At 43.8% G+C, this 20,408-nt stretch overlaps 1 protein-coding gene across 1 annotated transcript in view; it reads left to right on the top strand.

Annotated features, from left to right (window-relative positions):
• The window catches only part of RDX (radixin), a 1,792,353-nt gene that overhangs the window by 1,292,010 nt on the left and 479,935 nt on the right, over positions 1 to 20,408 (top strand). Inside the window, 1 exon segment of the mRNA XM_044072720.1 lies at positions 6,663 to 6,823. Within this exon segment, the coding sequence (XP_043928655.1) occupies positions 6,663 to 6,823 (161 nt within the window).

Below are 20,408 nucleotides of genomic sequence, written 5' to 3'. Positions count from 1 at the left end.
TTGTCTTTTGACTTCACATTCCAAAGTGGCGTCCATCAGCCAACAATCAGTAGACATTCTGAAAAAACCTAAGGATAAAGATGGAGACAGACCACACAAGGCTAAGCCTTCCGACGACTCTACGGCTAAGCAGGTCGTCAGTTCTCCAGAATTCAGTGAGGCACCTTCGCAGACCCTGATGCCCGATTCGATACCTTCGTAAGCCTCTACTGAGACCCTTTCAGAGTCCAGGATGCCGCAGAAATCTTCATCTTCCGAGCCTTTGGTTGCCTCTGCCTTGGTTGTGTCCGGAGCTGCGACGCAGGCACCGGCTTCTGAGAAGGTTTTTCACACTACCGAATCTAGACAAAAACCGTCTTCTCCTCCGACTACCATTTCTCTCAGACCAGTGGATACTCTTAGGCCTAGAGGCAAAGCCACTCCTAGGAAAACTACCTCTAGCCACCATTTTACTTCTGCTCCACCACCCCAAGTTCAAATGCTTAAAATGGCAGAGGATCTTATCACCCTTATCAGGGGTAGTCCGGCCACACCTTCTAAAAGGAAAAGAGACCTTTCTCCTGAAAAACTGACAGACCAGGATTCTGAGGAGTCTGATTATTCAGATCTTGAAGAGGAACAACCACCTCTGACTGCTTATGAGGATTCAGATGCAGCGGAATCCATTCCTTCTCCCTCCCCACCAGAAGTTCTTTCCTTTGGGGAAACCCTTCACACCCTCAGGGAACATTTCCACTGGAAATCCCAGGGCTTCCCTTTGTCTAAGAAAAGACTAAGAGAGTTTCTAGACCTGCCCTAGCACAGACCCTTGGTCATCCCTCCAATCTTATAGGTGTTTGATGATGTCTTCCATGAATCCAACTTAACTCCTGACGCCCTCCCACCTGCTCCCAGAAAACCTGACCGGTATTACAGAGTACCGGATTCTCACACATACCTGTACAGAAATCCTGCTGCAGACCCAGAGGTCATTACACAGGGACCAAAAGGAGCTAAGGTTAGTTCTGCAAAGAATCCTATTCCTACTGACAAGGACTCCAGAGCTCTGGACAGAAGGGGTAAAAAAGTATACACCTCTGCAACCTTAGCTGTCAGAGCACTCAACTGTTAGTTCCACATGTTAAAATATCAACAACACACTTTGGAACTATTAAAACGATTTCAACCTTTCCTGACTGTGCCAATTCGAAAGAGTTAGCAGATTTACTGTACTCTACTTGTCAAGTGGCTAAACACTCATTACACTGTGGATATGATGCCCCAGAAGCCTCAAGCAGGGCAGTAGTGTCAGGATCTGTCATTGAGACAACTACTTAATGGACCCTTGGGTAAGGACCGCTTATTTGGAGTAAAAGCAGAAGAGATGCTTAAAAAGATGGAAGACAAAGCAAAAGCTATGCAAACAGTAAAAGATTTCCTTCAGGTACAACCTCCTAGGTTCAGCAGGAATTTTCCCTCAAAACACTGGTCCTTTCCTGCACCTAGCAGGGTCAAGGTAAGCCCCATAGGGACAGACCACCCAGACTCCTATCCCAGGGACAGCAGAGAACCAAACAGTGGACCACTTCCCTTAAAAGGCAAGGAGTTCTAAGCCATCCCTCTATAGCAAAAACTCTCAATGACTCTCTCTGCCCTCTTTTCACTCACCCAAAACTAGGAAGATGGCTCTCCTTCCGCAAAGAAAATTGACTTTCTGTAACAAAGGACCAATGGATCTTAAAGATCATTTTTCAGGGATACAAATTGTCCTTCAACGACCTCCAGATTCCAAGAGGGTACCCAGACTTACCTCCAAGTCAGTGGGCAGAGACATTGAAACAAGTCCAAAGTCTCATATCCCAAGGGGCAGTAGAACCTGTCCCCTCAGATCAAACAGGCAAAGGCTTTTATTCCAGACTCTTCCTTGTTCCCAGAAAAGAGGGCACTTGGTGCCCCATCCTGGATCTATCCATTCTGAACACCTTCCTGGTGGTCCCTAAATTCAAAATGCTAACTTTGAAGCAGCTGCTGCCTATGCTCACAAAAAATGCTTGGTTAGTTACCTAGGTCTAAAAGATGCCTACCTCCACATCCCTATAAGGGAATCCTGCTGGAAATTCCTTTGCTTCAGAGCAAGCTCACAACACCTTTCAGTTCCCTGCACTACCCTTTGGCTTATCTACTGCTCCCAGTGTATTCACCAAATGCTTAGCCCCTGCCATAGCCTTTTGTAGATGGAAAAAAATATATAAATTTACCCTTATCTTGGACGACTGGCTCATTAAGGCAGATTGCATAGAAAAGCTCCTCAAGGACCTCCTCTTTGTCAAAACCCTCCTAACCTTCTTAGGGTACACCATCAATGAGAAGAATTCAAAACAAGCACCCTCCAGGAAGATAATTTTCTTGGGAGCACTGCTGGGCACAGCATCCCAAATGGCCTTCCTAACCCCAGAAAAGCAGAGCTTCCTGCCTCTCTATTTTACCCAGCTGGCTTCAGAAGTCAACCCACTGTGAGGAAGTTCCTGCAAGCCTTGGGGTACATGGCATCTTACATCCTAATTCCTCTGGCTAGGCTTCGTTATCAGCACTCTCAACCTCTAGAGACCTCTCTACCTCTGATCCCCTGTATAAGGGCCGGGTTTCTCTGTTGGGCAGGGGCCTGTGCCCAGAAAGAGTCTTTCTTTCACCCTCCGCCCAACCAGGCAGACCGTTATCACCGATGCCTCAGACACAGCTTGGAGCACTCACCTAGAAGGCAGGTTCACCCAAGGTCTTTGGAATGCCCAGCACCTTCCCTTACACTTTAACCAGAAGGAAATGGTGGCAGTACAAAAGATTCTGACATCCTTGAACCCCATCTCAAGCCAGGGGTTCTCCTTATCAAAACAGACAACACCACAGTAATGTGGTACATCAACAAACAGGGAGGGACCCTATCTTGCCCTCTGTGCAGGCTAGCCATGAACCTCTGGCTGACCGCCTCTTCCATGGGAACTATACCTGATAGTCCAATACCTACCAGGGATCAACAACACCCTGGCAGACCACTTAAGCAGAAACTTACTGGACCCCCACAAGGCAGCTCCACAGAAAAATCTTTTTACAAATCATTCCTGTGTGGGGGACTCCGGAGGTGGATCTCTCTGCTTCGCATCTCAACAATCAGCTGAAAAAATTCTGTACCAGGGAATATCGCCACCTAGCATGGAAGGTGGATGCCTTGACTTTCCCCTGGAACACCCTTTTTGTTTATGCATTCCCCCCTCTGCCTCTTATTCCCAAGGTACTGAACCAAATAAGGGAGGAGAGACCAAAGGCCATCCTTATTGCTCCAGATTGGCCCAGACAATATTGGTAACCCTTACTGCACAGCCTGACCTTACAGCCTCCCAGGCAGCTTCCACTGATCTCAGACCTTCTTGGGGGGGGGGGGGGATGCAGCACCCAGACTTGCAGACTCTCAAACTGTCAGCATGGCTAATACTCTAAAGGCAAACAAGGGGGCCCTTGTTAAGCAAACAGATCCTAGACATTATCACAGAGGCCAGAATGCACAGCACCACAAAATCTTGCGCAGGAAAATGGAAAAGATTCTGCTCCTAGAGACAGTCCAGAGGGGGCAGTACCTCACAACCTTCCATCCCTCTTATCCTGGAGTACCTAGCGGAGCTACTTAATAGTGGCTTCTCCTTCTCCTCTATTAAAATCCATGCCTCAGCCATTTCAGCTAATTTTGATACAGCACAGCCACTGTTCGCCCATCCTTTGATTAAACAATTCCTCAGAGGGGGTTCTAATATCAGACCTCCCAGAAGGCCACCCACTTCAGCCTGGGACCCGAATTATGTTTTGGAAAAAATACCTTTACCACCCTTCAAACCTTCTGCTTCAGCAGAACTACCTCTCCTGGAAGACTGCTTTTCTCCTACCCATCACCTCAGCCAGAAGGGTTTCAGTGAATACACTCGAACATCTACATTTATGGTAAGTGTACACAACTGTACTTTTTCCTTGCCAGGCAGGAGCTGAGACCCTGGCAGGCACATTTGCATTCTTCAGTGTCCCTTGTGTCAGCGACAAGTCCTGCTTATCTCTTTCCTTTGCTTGGCAGAAGCCTAGTCCAGGTGAGTGCAGGGTCTGAAGTTCAGTGGTCAAAGAATGTGATACGGTCTTGTACAAGGGCCCAGAACCCCATCTTCCACCACACATACTTGGAACACTCCTAGGGGTGAGCTTTCAGTAGGCTTTACATGATGTGCGACCTTGCTGCAGCATGTGATTTGGTCAGCTCTCTATTCCAGTTGTGAACGAGGTTGTAGCCAGGAGTTTATCCCTGTACAGCAATGAAGCTGGCATTTTTCAACTTTTAAGCATTGAAAACTGTATGTATTGTTGCAAGGATACAACTTCAGTGGCTGTCTTTAATGGCACTCCTCCTTGGGATTCTAGCCATGTGTTTGGATTTTTTTAACTGTTGTATTCTGCGTCCTCTTAGAGTAAGGTAGTGCAGTTTTGTAAACCATTCATTTTAACAGTAGGCTTTCGAGAGGACCGGTATTACAGCAGTTAAACATGACAACCCTCCTTACCTGTGCAAAATGCTTGCAAGCTCCTGCTTTATATATAGTTCCTAGTTCTTTTAAGGATATGCTTACATTTTTTGTTTCTTTCCCCAGTAAGCAAGTTAGTTTGCCACAGTCTGCTGTCCTCACTAGTAACTTCTGTAGGAGACCATATAATGTGTTCATTTTACTGTAGAAATTAGTTCCAATGCACCTATCTTGCTTTGAATGTTGATGGTATTAATGGCAACAAGAGCACATTCTGAGGAAAAATAAGTTGCCAACAGTTGGGGAGAAAAGATGATAGCTATGTATTTGGCGCTTCTTGAAGATCTCTTTAAGGAAGAAGGTCTGCTACTTTTAAAGTGAATGCCTCACTCAGTTGTACTGCAGTGTTTTGGTCAGCAGCCCTATCCCACAAAACCAGCTTACATGTGCTTCAAAGAGTGTATGTGAATGAGGCTGTCCATATTGACTGCCACCACACAGCCAGTCTCTTGTTGCTAATAGTCTTAAGTGCTATACTGATGAGAGAGTCATTGTTTACTAAGATTTGTCAGAGACTTCTAATTTCTCCCAAAAACATTCCACATGATTTCTCATCAGTCCATTCTCACTCTTTACTGGAAGATGGGCGAGACTGTCTAGGATCAAATAATGTCACAGAAAGCATTTTTTTTTTTTTTTAAGTTATTTAGAATTACTTTTTTCTTTTTTGTAGATATTTTTCTCCATCTGCATTCTGATATTCCGGCCTTCACTGCTGAACTCGAGCTCTCTCATTTCCTAACAGAGGCAAGTCCTTAACTCCATTAGGGCAAGATATGTTCAGTGGAGCTGTCATTCAGACAGACACTCACTGGGGAGTTTTTGCAGATACTGACATCCCAGTAAGTGATAGCAATTGTGTACTTCCTTAACCTCGGCCCTGGACAATGTGACAGTGTGCCTACATCATGGTGGGGAATTAGTGTCTTTCCTTTGTAAGGACACACTCCTTTTCACTCTGTAATGAGGGTTGTCACCAAGCTGTGGCTGTAAGCCTGCTGTCAGTATGCCAATGGCAGCACTGTCCCTCCTGTGAGGGATTCTGGCTTTGTTAGCCCTATTTTAAAATTCTTCTTCCCTCCCCACAAGGAAGGAAAGGCCCATCTTCCCCTGCCCATGAGGTCAGATTTCTGAGCCTTCAGGCTTCAAAGCTGGTTATTGAACTGCGTTCACCTAGGGTATATCATGCCGCAGTGCTGCTGTATCGACAGTGTTGGTGGCAGACTTCAAAGCAGCATTAGTCAAAGCAATAGTCCTTTGCCAAGTTCGGCAAGCTGGAGGTGTCTGCTGTCCTGGCACAAAACACTGTATTTCTTTAGATTAGAGCTGGGCTCTGTATAGGGTTAAGACTTTGTTCATCTCATTTTCTGCTATTCATGCACATGACTCTTTCAAGTTTTTTGTGATTCTGCAGCTATGACTGCAGTTTGGGGTTTTGTGGTAGCTAAGAGTTACAGTACGTCATCCAGTGCTTCACAGGAGGCTGTTCCTCTAGACCCTGTAGTGCACTTATGCCAGGTTCAGAGTCCTTCACATAACTTGGTCAGTATTTCAAGGGTGTAAAAATTTGGGGGGAGTAAACTCCTTTACAGTAGCCTACCCAATGGGGAGGTGTTAATGATACAGAGTAACCTGTATTTAAGCTTCTGTTATCTCCAAATGTAATGTTGACTCAGAAATGGACTGTCAGAAAGAGAATACTAGGAAAATAGTTCTAAATGCTTTTCTTGCATTTCAAACTGAATAATTTTCTTCTGGTATGTAACACTTTCCCCTAGAATGTGCGTTTTCAAAAAAGCTCTTCATATCTCACAGCAGTTGTTAATGCCTCACTGTCTTTTGCATGAAATTATTGCTTTGTTCAAAAACAGTAAAATGTAAAAAGGTCTGAAATAAATGTGGTGGGTTTTAGTTTCGAAATAAAACTTTAAATTCTAAATTTTAAAAGGATTGGTAATGTAAAGCTTGCTTTTCTGGTGATACAAGACTTGCACTCAAGTTGTTATGCTGTGTATGGGACACACACATTGTGAATAGACTAATCCACTCCGGGCTTTGTTTATAATCCAGAGCTTGAAGAACAAACTCGCAAAGCTCTTGAACTTGAACAGGAGCGGAAGCAAGCAAGAGAAGCAGCAGAACTCCTGGAAAAGGAACGACGGTCAGCAGAAGATGCCAAGGCTGCTTTACTTAAACAAGCTGCAGATCAGATGAAAACTCAAGAACAGCTGGTACGTTCATTAAAAAAATAAAGAAAATTATGCTTCTACTTTATTTTCTTACTTTTGAAAAAAGTACTAAACCGAAAATGAGAAAATAATTGTGCAGGTGTTGTGAACATGAAGTATGTGGTAGGCAGGGGAGTGTTGCACTTTCAGTCTAAGAACCAAATATTTTTCCGGTACACCACCAGGCAGTGACCATTAAATGAAATTTGTCTTGATGCAGAGCAAGAAACAGGACCAAAGGAATGTGTAACAGATAGTCTAGGTCAAATTACACACACACGCACCTTTCTGCAAGTAGTGTACTTGGTAGTTAACATTGTGTAGAAGGAACAGCAATGATGTTGTCCCTAGTTGAAAAAGCTGTTTTAATTATAAAAATAATGTTTTTTTTTTTTAAATAATTAAAAGAAACTGTGATTCCCCAGAGTTTGAAAGATGTCCTAGCCTGAGCTGGAAAACTGTTTTTATGTAGAGCTAACATTGATACAGACTGCATGGAACAGATGTTATTTCAAGGGACCCTCTATAGTGTTTTAACAACTGTGATCTTATCTCCTTCCTAAGGGGCCTCTTTTGGCAAATATTTTTCATACTTTTGCTTGGGTTACTGTAGTGGCAAGTCAGCATTTGGGTTTACGTACTTGATCTTTTCTCCGCCTGATTTTTTACTAGCTGCTTCTTTTTCCTTGTGACCACCATAGCTGGACATGCCAGCATTCCATGGAGACTTTATTGGCATGTGAGAAACTCTTATGTGGCCAGCTGTGCTAGGAGCTTTTGTCTGTTCATTTTATTGTCAGTGCCAGAGTAAGTTCTTTTTTCTAGTGTCTCGTGCCTTTTGCTGTCTCCCCCAACCCAAAGACTTCCAAAGTAAAAGTGATAGAAGTAAAAAATAAATAAATAAATAAAAGAGAGAGAAAAAAGTGGCAGAGTGAGGTTGGGCAAGTAATGTTTTTTCCTATTATTTCAGTGCCCTTGTTTTTGAAAAATAGATAGAAAAGAATGATAAAGCTGACAAGGCTAACAAATACCGAGTCACTGAAGGAAGCACCCAACGAGCTAACAAAAGTTTCCAGTTCCTCTTCTGTTACTGGGGGTGGTGGGTGGGGTGGAGTACTTCCACTCAAATGGCTCCCTAAAACATTATAAAAAAACATCAAATTTCTCTGTGACCTTAATTTTACTATTTAAGTTATCTCATTTGATCATATTTGATCCAGGCATTTTACTAATAGACATGCTGGTCATTTGCAACAATACCTTGCCTAGGCAAGTCCACCATTCATTTTCTTCAGCTCCTGTTTTCTTGCATCATTTCTCTTAGTGTAAAGTCTGTGCAAGGGAAACTTAATGAAGTGCAAGAAACTACAGTGAAATATTAGAAATCTTGCGCATGTCTTTAGATAAAATTTAGAATTTTGCAAAAACCCACAAAGATTGAAGAAAATGGAAATAAAACATCTTTCTCCTGACTCACCAAGTGAAAAGGAGTTTTACATAGAGACATTGACAGTCGGATGATGGAAATTTTCCTGCTGGACTTGAGGTTCTCCAGAAGATATACTTCTGTAAATATTTATTAGGTTGGCCTGTTATCTTTAACAGATAAAGAAAGATATGGAGAGTCCAATAGTCAAATTGGACAGAACTACAACTTTGATACCTTTAAGGATGATTTGAATGCAAATGCTGTCCAGATTTTATAGATACTGTCTCCAAAAGGGCTAACAAGGAATGTGCAAGACTCCTCTAGCTGTACACAGGATATGTATAATGCTTCTTAAGCTTATATTGCAATTCTCTACCAGCACCTTATCCTACTCATTTGGCAAATATTCTAGGATATTCAGCATATTGATCACTGTTTCATTAACCTTAGCTATGCGAGTTATTTCCTGCCAGTAATATAACAGTCATCCGGCTTCCAATGCTTCAGGGCTTTTTCCACATGCCCAAGCTGTTAACTGGAGCTGAGCTGACTAAAAAGACAGGTTTAGGTGCCATGCCCTTCAGAGCTTTCCTGTCATTGAAGAGAGCACTCCTTTGCGCATTTTCAAGGATCAGCAAGCTGCTTATGCTGTTCCTTTGCTGGACGGATAAGTTCCTTTTGGGGAAAAAAACTTCCACATAAAAATTGATTTTATTTTATGTTCTTTCTTAAGAAAGATATTTTTAAACTAGTTTGTGTGGTTTAATGGACTGGCACAAGATTTAACTTTACTTTTAAACAGGAGCACTTTTTTTCCCTGTTAGATTAAAAAGTTGAGTAAAGTAGTTGAAAACTATGTTTTCTGTGGAGAAAGTGGGTTTATTTTACTTTGTTGGCTAGGCAAAGTGTTTTTAAAGTGCTTTTTACTGTGTGTTTATGCAAAAAAGGGACTTTTATAGACTTTAAATTTTTACAGAATTTTGCTGCATGTTTTCCCCAAAAAAGGCACCATTTTCTGCCTGACCATGGAGCACTCTACTTGTCCAATGGTCACTTCCTCCAACTACAAAAAAAAAAAAAAAAAAACGTTAAGCAAACGGTTTTTACCACAACAGCAGGCTAGTATTTTGCCTCAGCCACAGGTGGGTCACTGCTGTGGCTAAAACTGGATGTTCTTCGTCTCACATTGCTGCAGTCATAACCTGTGGGTAGTCCGCTGTCCTCGGTCGGCCCGAATACCAAAGTGTTAGGCTGGCGTCGGTCATGGGCGCTCAGAACTGACGTCAGTACGCAGTGGTACTTAAGCGCATGACCGACGCCATATCCTCAGTCTTTCTTGCCGCATGGTCTGAAGCAGAAGCAGCGTTTGCAAGTGCCGTTCGGCGTCCTGAAATTTTCGTTTTTCGAGTTTCAGACCGAAGACCAAGTTGGGCTAAGTACCCCGTTGGGGAATATTTTTGTCTTTTCTTGCCTCAGTTAATCCGGATGTCAAAAAAAGTTAATAATTGTATTTCTTGTGGGAAACAGATACCTCATCGGGACTATCACTCTCTCTGTATTCCTTGCTTGGGGCCTGAGCACGACGTAGTCGGGTGTCGCTTTTGCGCTAGATTTAATAAGCGCACCATTAAACGCAGATTAGATTGTGCTAGGCTTGTTTTCGGTAAGCGGTGTAACTACAACATGCCGTCGGATCCTCCGACGCCCGCTACCGCAAAGAAGCGAAAAGATAAATCGTTAAAGTCTAAACAGGATGAGTCATCCGTTGCGGACGCCGGTTCTATGGAAACTACGGTTGAATCTGTGGATCCAGCCGAGGTCTCGGCTGAATCACAGGGGGAACCTTTAATTTTACAGGAATTGGCCTCTCCGGAGTTAGGTCAGGCCGAGGGGGCTTCTCAAGTTTCTGTAGTCCCATCATTACAAAAGGTTATTAGGCCTTCTTCTTCTGTCACCAAGGGCCCTGCTAAAGCTAAATCTGGTCTTTCTGGTACAGGCAGCAGCCCTGGTTCTTCGGGCTCTGTTCCTAAAAAACATATGTTGAAAATGGCAGAGGATTTGATTACTTTAATCAGGGGTTCTATGCCCCCTCCAGACAAGAGGCCTAGGATGGAGACAGATGTGGAGGGATTGGAGCATTCCTCAGATTTTTTTTGAGTCTTCAGCTGAGGACATTCAGGATTGTCCTCCCTATTCTGATTCGGATGCAGAGGATTCCTGTCCTTCTGCTTCTCCTCCAGAAGATTTTTCCTTTTCTGAAACCCTACATTCCATGAGGGAGCATTTCAAGTGGGAAGGTCAGGATTTTTCAGATTCTCGTAAGAGGCTTAGGGAATTTTTGTTTTTGCCACAACATAGACCTTTGGCTATTCCCCCTTTTAGATGTTGTTCAGGATGTTTTTTCTGAAGCTTCCCTTAATCCTGATTCTTTACCCCCTGCCCCTGTCAAGCCAGATAGGTATTATAGAGTTCCAGAGGCTCATAAATATTTGTATAAGAGTCCTAGAGCTGACCCGGAAACTATTAGTCAAGGACCTAAGGGTGTCAGGGCTTCGGTAGTTAAGAACCCAGTACCTCTGGATAAAGATTCTAGGGCTTTGGATAGGTGGGGTAAGAAAGTGTATACCTCCTCCACGCTAGCTATGAGGGCTTTAAATTGTCAGTTTCATATGCTGAAGTACCAGAACTTTCTGTTAGGTCAGTTGAAATCTAAGGTAGATGCTTTAGCTGAGGGTATAGAGTGTAAGGAATTGCAGGACTTGGTTCATGCCTCAGATCAGGTTGGTAAGCATTCCTTGCAATGTGGTTTTGATGCTCTTCAGGCTTCCTCCAGGGTGGCTGCCACTGGTTCAATTATTCGTAGGCATGCCTGGCTTAAGGATCAAAATTTGTCAGAGCATGTTAAAGCTCGAATTTTGGATGCCCCTCTACAATCTGAAGTTCTTTTTGGTTCTCCTGTGGAGTCAGTTTTGAAAAAAATGGAAGACAAAGCTAAGTCCATGCAGACAGTTAAAAAATTTTTACAAGTGCAGCCACCTAAGTTTAGCAGAAATTGGCCTGCAAAAGGTTGGTCTTACCCTTCTTCCGAGTTTCAGTCTAAGGGCAGGTCTAGACGTGGTAGGGGCAGAGCTCATGCTCAGGGTTCTTTCAGACCTAGGACTTGGAGTTCTCCTGCACAATCTTCTGGTGAGGGCAGGGGTCAGCCTTTTCGTAAACAGACCCAATGACCTGTAATCTCCAGCTGCCAGACTCTGCCTGTCTGGCAGCTCCTCTAGGAGGAAAGTTGGCACTTTTCAAGCAAAATTGGCTTTTGGTTACCCAGGACAAATGGGTGCTGGACATTATAAATCAAGGCTACAAGTTTTATTTTCACACCTTGCCTCCTTTCAAAGGCATGCCGGATGTACCTCCTCAGCAAAGGCTGGAGGCTCACAAACAGATTTCTTTACTTTTACAAATGGGGGCGATCCAGGTGATACCTCCGTCGGAAGTAGGCCTGGGGTTTTATTCTCGTCTATTCCTTGTGCCAAAGAAAGGAAACACTTGGAGGCCAATTCTGGATTTGTCCATTCTCAATACATACCTAGACATTCCAAAGTTCAAGATGTTAACTTTACAGCAACTTCTACCTCTTCTAGGCAAAGATCACTGGATGGTAACTCTGGATCTCAAAGAGGCTTATCTTCACATTCCTATCAGGCCCAGCTGCAGGAGATTCCTGCGTTTTCGGGCTGGTACTTTTCATTATCAGTTCTCTGCATTGCCCTTTGGCTTATCTACTGCGCCCAGGGTGTTCACAAAGGTCCTGGCTCCTGTGATAGCCTTCTTAAGACTAAGAGGAATACAAATTTATCCTTATCTGGATGATTGCCTGATTCTTGCTCAAGACAAAGTCAAGTTACTTCAACATCTACAGTATGTAATGGCAGTTTTAAGGTGCCTAGGGTATTCTGTGAACGAAACAAAGTCCAGTCTAGTACCCTCTCAGGACATGTGCTTTCTGGGTGGGAGACTGAATACAGCCTCTCAGATGGCCTTTTTGACCCCGGACAAACAAAGAAATCTTCACCTGTACTTCCAGCAATTATCCCTAATGTCCAGGCTGACTGCAAGGACAGTCCTTCAAGCCTTGGGGTTCATGGCATCTTGCATTCTGGTACTTCCCAATGCCAAACTGCATATGAGGAAGCTACAATGGTATCTCAAAAATGTATGGACTCAACACTGCCACGATTTGGACACTGCCATTCAGATAATACCTTGCATACAGAAGGAATTCTTGTGGTGGGCTCAGGAATGTCACCTAAACAAGGGACTCTCTGTGACCCGATCAGAGGCGAGTCAGATCTTAACGACGGATGCCTCAGACCTGGCTTGGGGAGCACACTTCAATGGGAAATGGATTCAAGACACGTGGCCTCCCAGACTACAGCATTTGCATATCAACATGAAGGAGATGTTAGCAGTCCAATTTGCCCTGATGGCCTTCAAGGATCTACTTCAACCAGGACAGGTGTTGATTCAAACAGACAACACAACTGTTATGTGGTACATCAACAAGCAGGGGGGAACCCATTCTTACCCTCTTTGCAGACAAGCTATGATTTTGTGGGAGACTGCTCTGAGGTTGCACATCACTCTTCAAGCACGGTTTCTGCCAGGAGCACAGAACTCCTTAGCAGATGTTTTGAGCAGACAAATTGTGGATCCCCACGAGTGGAAATTGGATCCTCATGTATTCAAACAGTTGACAGTGGCTTGGGGAACTCCAGACATAGATCTGTTCGCTTCTCCACTAAATTTCCAACTGCCAAAGTTTTGCACAAAGATGTTTCACCCAAAAGCTTGGAAAGTGGATGCTCTATCTTTCAGTTGGAACAACCTTCACGTCTACGCTTTTCCTCCTCTGCCTCTCCTTCCCAAGGTACTCTTGAAAGTCAGACAGGACAAGCCTTGCATGATTCTAATAGCACCAGATTGGCCACGGCAGCACTGGTATCCTCTGCTGAGGAGTTTAATACAGGAGCCTCCGTGGCCTTTGCCACCAATTCCACACCTGTTGTCCCAGGCAAGCAATCATTTTCTCAATGTCAGGGTACAGTCCCTGCATCTGACAGCCTGGCGTATTCTGTTTTAGATCCTGGGGGGGTCTCAACTTCCTCAACAAGTGTTGAATGTCATTTTGGAAGCCAGACGGCCTAGTACTAGAAAAGTTTATGCTGATAAATGGAGGAGATTTTTTCTTTGGAGCACAGCAAAGAGCTTTGATGTTTCAGTGCCTAATTTGAGTTTTACACTACAGTACCTTACTGAATTATTAGACAAGGGTTTGTCTTTCTCCTCTGTGAAAGTTCATGCTGCAGCCATTTCTGCTCCCTATGATTGTGACCCTCCTTTGTTTTCTCACCCTTTGTTCAAGCAATTTCTTAGAGGGGCAAAGAACATAAGACCCCCACGTAGAGCTCCTACTCCTTCCTGGGATCTCAATTTTGTGTTGGAAAAGCTTACTTTACCTCCTTTTGAACCTGCAGCTACGTCTGAGTTGAAGGTTTTGTCTTGGAAGACTGCTTTTTTGTTGGCCATTACGTCTGCTAGGAGGGTATCTGAATTGCAGGCTCTCATGGCAGTTGAACCCTTCCTGATATTCCATAAGGATAGGGTGTCCTTGCGTACTAACCCTACTTTTATGCCTAAAGTTATTTCTAATGTGGCCTTAAACCAGTCTATTCATTTGCCTACTTCTTATGCTGATCCCCAAAATAAAGGAGAAAAAGTCTTGCATTCTTTGGATATTCACAGGCAGTTACGCTATTATTTGAGCAGAACTAAAGAGTTCAGGAAGACTCAACAGTTATTTATTTCTTTTGCTTTGGGTTCACAAGGGAAAGCTGTTTCAAAGCAAACCATTTCTAAGTGGATTGGACATTGTATTGCTTTTTGTTATGCTCATCATGGAAAGGATGTTCCGGCTGGGATCAGACCTCATTCCACTAGGGCTACTGCCACATCTACTGCCTTTTTGAGGGGGGTAGCTACTAAGGATATTTTGGAGGTAGCTACTTGGAGTTCAGTGCACACTTTTACCAAACATTACCATCTCCCTCTTTATTCCAAGTCTAGGGCTGGGTTTGCCACTGCAGTTTTACAGGGCATGTTAGCAGCTCCTAATGCCTTTTAGTTATGCCAGCCTCCCTTTACCTTTGCTTTGGGATTCTACCCACAGGTTATGACTGCAGCAATGTGAGACGAAGAACATAGTACAGTTTTGTACCTACCATAAATGTAGATGTTCGAGGATCCACATTGCTGCAGTCCAATTTACCCTCCCTCCTTCCCCTCTATAGTTTGGGGTTGCTGTGTTTCTTTTGGGATAATTTTTATTTTATCTATGTTGGTTGTTGGGTATTTTCTATTTTGGCTATGGCCTTTCCTTTTTAGGCCTTCTGACATCTGGGGCAAGAAAGACTGAGGATATGGCGTCGGTCATGCGCTTAAGTACCACTGCGTACTGACGTCAGTTCTGAGCGCCCATGACCGACGCCAGCCTAACACTTTGGTATTCGGGCCGACCGAGGACAGCGGACTACCCACAGGTTATGACTGCAGCAATGTGGATCCTCGAACATCTACATTTATGGTAGGTACAAAACTGTACTTTCCTAAGACCACCCTTCTTCACCCAGATACCTCTGGTGTAACACCTACAGGTAGTAGGGTCCTTGTTGGGGAGTGCCACTCTTGTTAGTCCTGGGACAGGGAGCAGGGAAGACTTTCCTATTTTGTTAGAATGTTGTGCCCATCCCTGGGGAAGTTGCTCCTGCCATTAATAACACTGTTGGCCCCATTTTACCTGCCAAAAAAAAACAGAAAACTTAACACTTATGTGTATGGAAATTTGAGGAGGTGGAATAGATGAGTAGTTTCCTGAGTCTGGCTCAGGATTTAATTCAGGCTATTAATCCCCCTTACAAGGTGGTTTCTAGTTAAAGAATGAGGGGGTACCTCTTTTCCTTAAGTTATTCAAGGTACTGAATCTGGACAAGAAAATGAAGGAAAAGGTACATTTTTTTCCCCCTCAGATTCTGATTCAGAATCAGACTCAGATGAGAACTCAGTTTCTGGTTTTCTCTGTGTGTGTGTGTGTGTGTGTGTGTGGGGGTTCTCTTTCTCTGAGACTATTTCCAGAATGTGCCAGTGTTTTCAGTGAGAGAACACTAACAATATTCTTCGTGTTTCACTGTTGCAGTCATTACATTTGGGTAATCTGCTGGCAGGTTGCCCTCAGTTGGCCTGAATTCCAAAGTCTTGGGTCCTGAGTCGGTTGCGGTCTCCTCTTCCATGACGTCAGGGGTATAAAACAAGCAGCCGACGCCATTTTCTTTAGTCTTTCTTATCGCGCAGTGCCCGAAGCAGAAGCATTTTACAAGTGCCGGTCGGCCGACTCCTGAAATATTCGAGTTTGAGTTTTAGAACCGAAGTCTTCACTAAACCTAAGTACCCCGTTGGAGAAGCTTTTTTTTTTGCTCCATACCGATGTCGGAAAAAGTTAATAATTGTATTACTTGTGGGAAGCAAATACCGCATAAGGATTTCCATTTATACTATATTCCTTGCCTAGGCCCTGATCACAACGTGCCTGGATGTCGGTTTTGTGCTAGATTTAACCAATGCATTATTAAGCGTTGATATATTTTTGCCTCAAAGTATTTTGGAAATGGATTTAACTACCCAGAAATGTCGGATAGCAATCCAACTACCTGAGGACATAAAAAACGCAAAGAAAAAGACAGAGACAGACAGTCGAGGTCCAAAACTGACGAAGCTTCTCCTAAGCCAGTCGCCGGTACTCAGTGAGGCGCTTTCGCAGCCCCTGATACTCGCTACTTTTGAGTCGTAGGCCTCTACCGAGACCCATGTGGAGTCCGGCAGGCCGCGAGCTACTCAAAGTATTGGACCCACTGATGTATCTCCCTCGGATGGGTCAGGAGCCGCTGAGCAGGCATCAGCTTCTGAGGGTGTATTCAGGCCTCAACATTTTTATATCAAACCAACGACAGCTGCAAAACCAAAGACAAAAGCAACTTCTAAAGCTAAAAAAATGACGCATGAGCCACGTGCACAGGTCGCTATGCCTAAAAACGGATGATCAAAATGGCTGAAGACCTTATTACCTTGATCAGGGGTTCCCATCCCCCTCCTGATAAGAGGCCTAGGCAAGAAACTGACTATGAATGTTCAGATCAGGGTTCTATTTCTTCTGATTCCTCTTCTGATCAGGAATTATCTATACCTCCCTATGAGGATTCTGATGCAGAGGAGTCTATCCCATCTGCATCACCTCCTGAGGATTATTCTTTTAGAGAAACCTTGCATACTTTTTCGGGAGCATTTTCACTGGGAGAGTTGAGATTTATTAGAATCAAAAAAGAGGCTCAGGGATTTCCTCCTTCTCCCTCAGCACAGGCCTTTAGCCATACCCCCTGTTTTAGACATTGTGGATGATGTGTTTTCGGAGTCCAGCTTGACCCTGGACTCCTTACCTCCGGCTCCCAGCAAGCCTGACAGATATTACAGGGTCCCTGACTCTCTCAAATTTTTATTTAGAAACCCTGCTGCTGATCCTGAAACTATTTCACAGGGTCCAAAGGGAGTTAAGGCCTCAACAGCAAAAAAAATCTAGCCCCTCTGACAGAGATTCAAGGGCACTGGATAGATGGGGTAAGAAGGTTTATACATCTGCAGCCTTGGCTATTAGGGCCTTAAACTGCCAGTTTCATATGCTCAAGTATCAACAACATTTTATGGGATTGCTGAAACGGAAAATTATGTTGATTTCTAAATGTGCAGAAAATAAAGAAATGCAGGAATTATTGCATGCAGCTGAACAAGTTGGAAAGCATACTTTGCAATGTGGTTTTGATTCCTTAGAGGCCTCCTGCAGGGCTGCAGTTACTGGATCTGTGATTAGGAGGCATGTCTGGCTAAAAGAGCAAAATTTGCCTGATCATATTAAAGTTAAATTACTGGATGCACCTTTACAACATGATACTCTGTTTGGTATTAAGGCAGAAGAGGTTTTAAAGAAAATGGAAGACAAGGCTAAGTCTATGCAAACTGTAAAATACTTCTTACAAGTGCAGCCACCTAGATTCAGTAGACACTGGCCTACAAAAAAATGGTCCTTTCCTGTGTCAGACAGGGCTCAAAGGGGCAAAACTAGACACCCAAAGGGTTCCAGATACCAGTCACAAGATTCTTACATGTCAAAGCAATGGGGTGCTTCTACCTCCAAATCTGGAGGAGATAAAGCGCAAACCTACAGAAAACAGACCCAAAGACTTGCACCCTTAGGTGGAAAATTAGCACTTTTTGCTCAAAATTGGCAGTTAATAACCCAGGACAAGTGGGTTCTAAACATAGTATCACAGGGATACAGATTCCATTTCCATATTCTGCCAATAGCAAACGGTTGGCCAGATCTGCCAAAAAAACAATGGGTAGAGGCACAGAAGCAGGTTCCGTCCCTCATAGATATGGGGCCCATTCAGCCAGTACCAGAACAGGAAAAAGGACAAGGTTTTTACTCTACTGTTCTTGGTACCCAGAAAGGACAAGGTCTGGCAGCCATTACTGGATTTATCAATGTCGAACACATACCTGGACATTATAAAATTCAAAATGCTGACTTTGCAGCAGCTTCTGCCCATGCTGGGTAAGAATGCTTGGCTGGTGACATTAGACCTAAAAGAGGCATACCTGCATGTCCCAATAAGGGAATCGTTCAGAAGCTGCCTCAGATTCAAGGCTGGCTTAATGCATTACCAATTCTCTGCACTGCCCTTTGGCTTATCTACTGAGCCCATGATCTTTACAAAGTGCCTGGCACCAGTAATTGCTTTTTGCAGACAAAGAAGTATACAAATATACCCTTACTTGGATGACTGTCTCATTCAAGCAGAGAAAAAGGACATTCTTCTTCAACACCTGGCATTTGTGAAAAGGTTTCTAACATGCCTAGGGTACACAATAAATGAAAAGAAATCACAACTGGTACCCTCTCAAAAGATAACATTCCTGGGTGCAAGCTTGAATACAACTGCCCAGATGGCTTACCTCACGCCAGACAAACAAAGGCAACTGACTACTTACTTCAAACTGATGGCAACAAAAACCCGGTTGTCTGCAAGACAAACTCTGCAGGCTTTGGGATTCATGGCATCCTGCATCCTACTGATTCCATGTGCAAGACTGCATATGAGGAAACTTCAATGGTACCTAAAAAGCTTATGGAGTCAACATTGTCACAGTCTGGAAACAATGATTACTCATTCCCTGTCTACAACAGGAGTTTCTGTAGTGGACAAAGGCATGTCACCAAAACATGGGACTGGCCTTCACTCTACCCCCTGCCAGCCAAACCTTAACAGACGCATCGGATTATGCCTGGGGGGCCCACATGGTGGGAAGATGCATTCAGGGCATGTGGACCCCAAAACAAATGCATCTACATGTCAACCAAAAAGAGATGCTAGCTGTTCAAAATGTCCTGACAGCCCTTCAAGGACTTACTTCATCCAGGACAACTACTGATAAAGACTGATAACACCACGGTTATGTGGTATATAAACAAACAGGGGGGCACGCACTCATACCCCCTTTGCAGATTAGCCATGGCACTGTGGGACACAGCTTTGACTTATCAAATACATCTTCAAGCTCAATTCCTGCCAGGAAAACAAAATACTCTGGCAGACGATTTAAGCAGAAACCTTATGGACCCTCACAAGTGGAAACTAAATCCACAAGTCTTCAGCATGATAACAAAGAAATGGGGGAGCCCGGACATAGATCTATTCGCCTCTCCTCAAAATTATCAATTGAAAAGATTCTGCAGAAGGACTTATCACAGACAAGCATGGAAAGTGGACGCCCTACCCTTCAGTTGGAAAAATCTATCAGTTTAGACCTTTCCTCCTTTGCCTCTTCTACCCAAGGTCCTCCTAAATGTCAGACAAGAGAAGCCAAAGATGATATTAATTGCCCCGGACTGGCCCCGCCAATACTGGTACCCAATCTTAAGGAACTTATCTCAATACCCAGCTTGGATCTTACCTCAAAAACCTCAACTACTGTCCCAACAAAACAATCCGAACATGCACAATCAACTCCAGACACTGAACTTGGCGGCATGGATGATCATATAGTTATACAAACAACACCTCTCAGTAAAGCTGTGATGGATGTCATTTTGGAAGCCAGAAGGCCTAGTACTAGAAAATTTTATGCTGATAAATGGAAGAGATTTTGTGCTTGGAATCTAGCACAAGGAACTGATACAGCAGAACCAAATATTCCTCAGATATTACAGCACTTGACTGAGAAGCTTGACAAAGGCCTATCTTTCTCATCAATTAAAATCCATGCCTCTGCCAATTGGGCTCATTACAATACAGAGCCACCAATCTATTCTCATCCTTTACTAAAGCAGTATCTTAGTGGAGCCAAAAATTTAAGGCCTCCTAGAAGATCACCAATACCTGCATGGGACCTCAATTATGTGTTGCAAAAAGCTCACCCTGCCTCCATTTGAACCAGCTGCTACTGCTGATTTAAAATTCTTATCATGGAAAACAGCACTGCTACTAGCAATTACTTCAGCAAGAAGAGTCTCAAAGCTACAGGCCCTCATGGCTGTGGAGCCCTTTATCATATTTTACCCAGACAGGGTGTCTCTGAGGACCAATCCTTCATTTATGCCTAAGGTGGTTTCCAGTGTGGCTCTTAACCAAACTATTCATCTGCCAACCTTTTATCCAAATCTGCAGAACAAGGGGGAGAGAATTCTGCATTCCTTGGATGTACACAGACAGCTAAGATTTTACTTGAGCAGGACTAAAGCTCTAAGAAAAACTGAGCAATTACTAGTGACATATGCTGCAGGAGCAGAAGGAAATGCTATTTCAAAGCAGACAATTTCAAAGTGGATAAGCCACTGCATTTGTTTCTGCTACTTACACCATGGCAAACCTGTGTCCAAGGGCATTAGGTCTCATTCCACCAGAGCTGCAGCTACTTCAGCAGCCTTTCTCAGAGGAGTACCAACCAAAGACATTCTAGAGGCTGCTACTTGGAGTTCTGTTCACACCTTTACAAAGCATG

The sequence above is a fragment of the Protopterus annectens genome, chromosome 5.part0 (assembly GCF_019279795.1).
Source record: "Protopterus annectens isolate FY-2018-M chromosome 5.part0, PAN1.0, whole genome shotgun sequence".
Classification (NCBI taxonomy): domain Eukaryota; kingdom Metazoa; phylum Chordata; order Ceratodontiformes; family Protopteridae; genus Protopterus; species Protopterus annectens.
The sequence above is the reverse complement of the archived record's forward strand: the minus strand, read 5'-3'. Positions and strand labels throughout refer to the sequence as shown.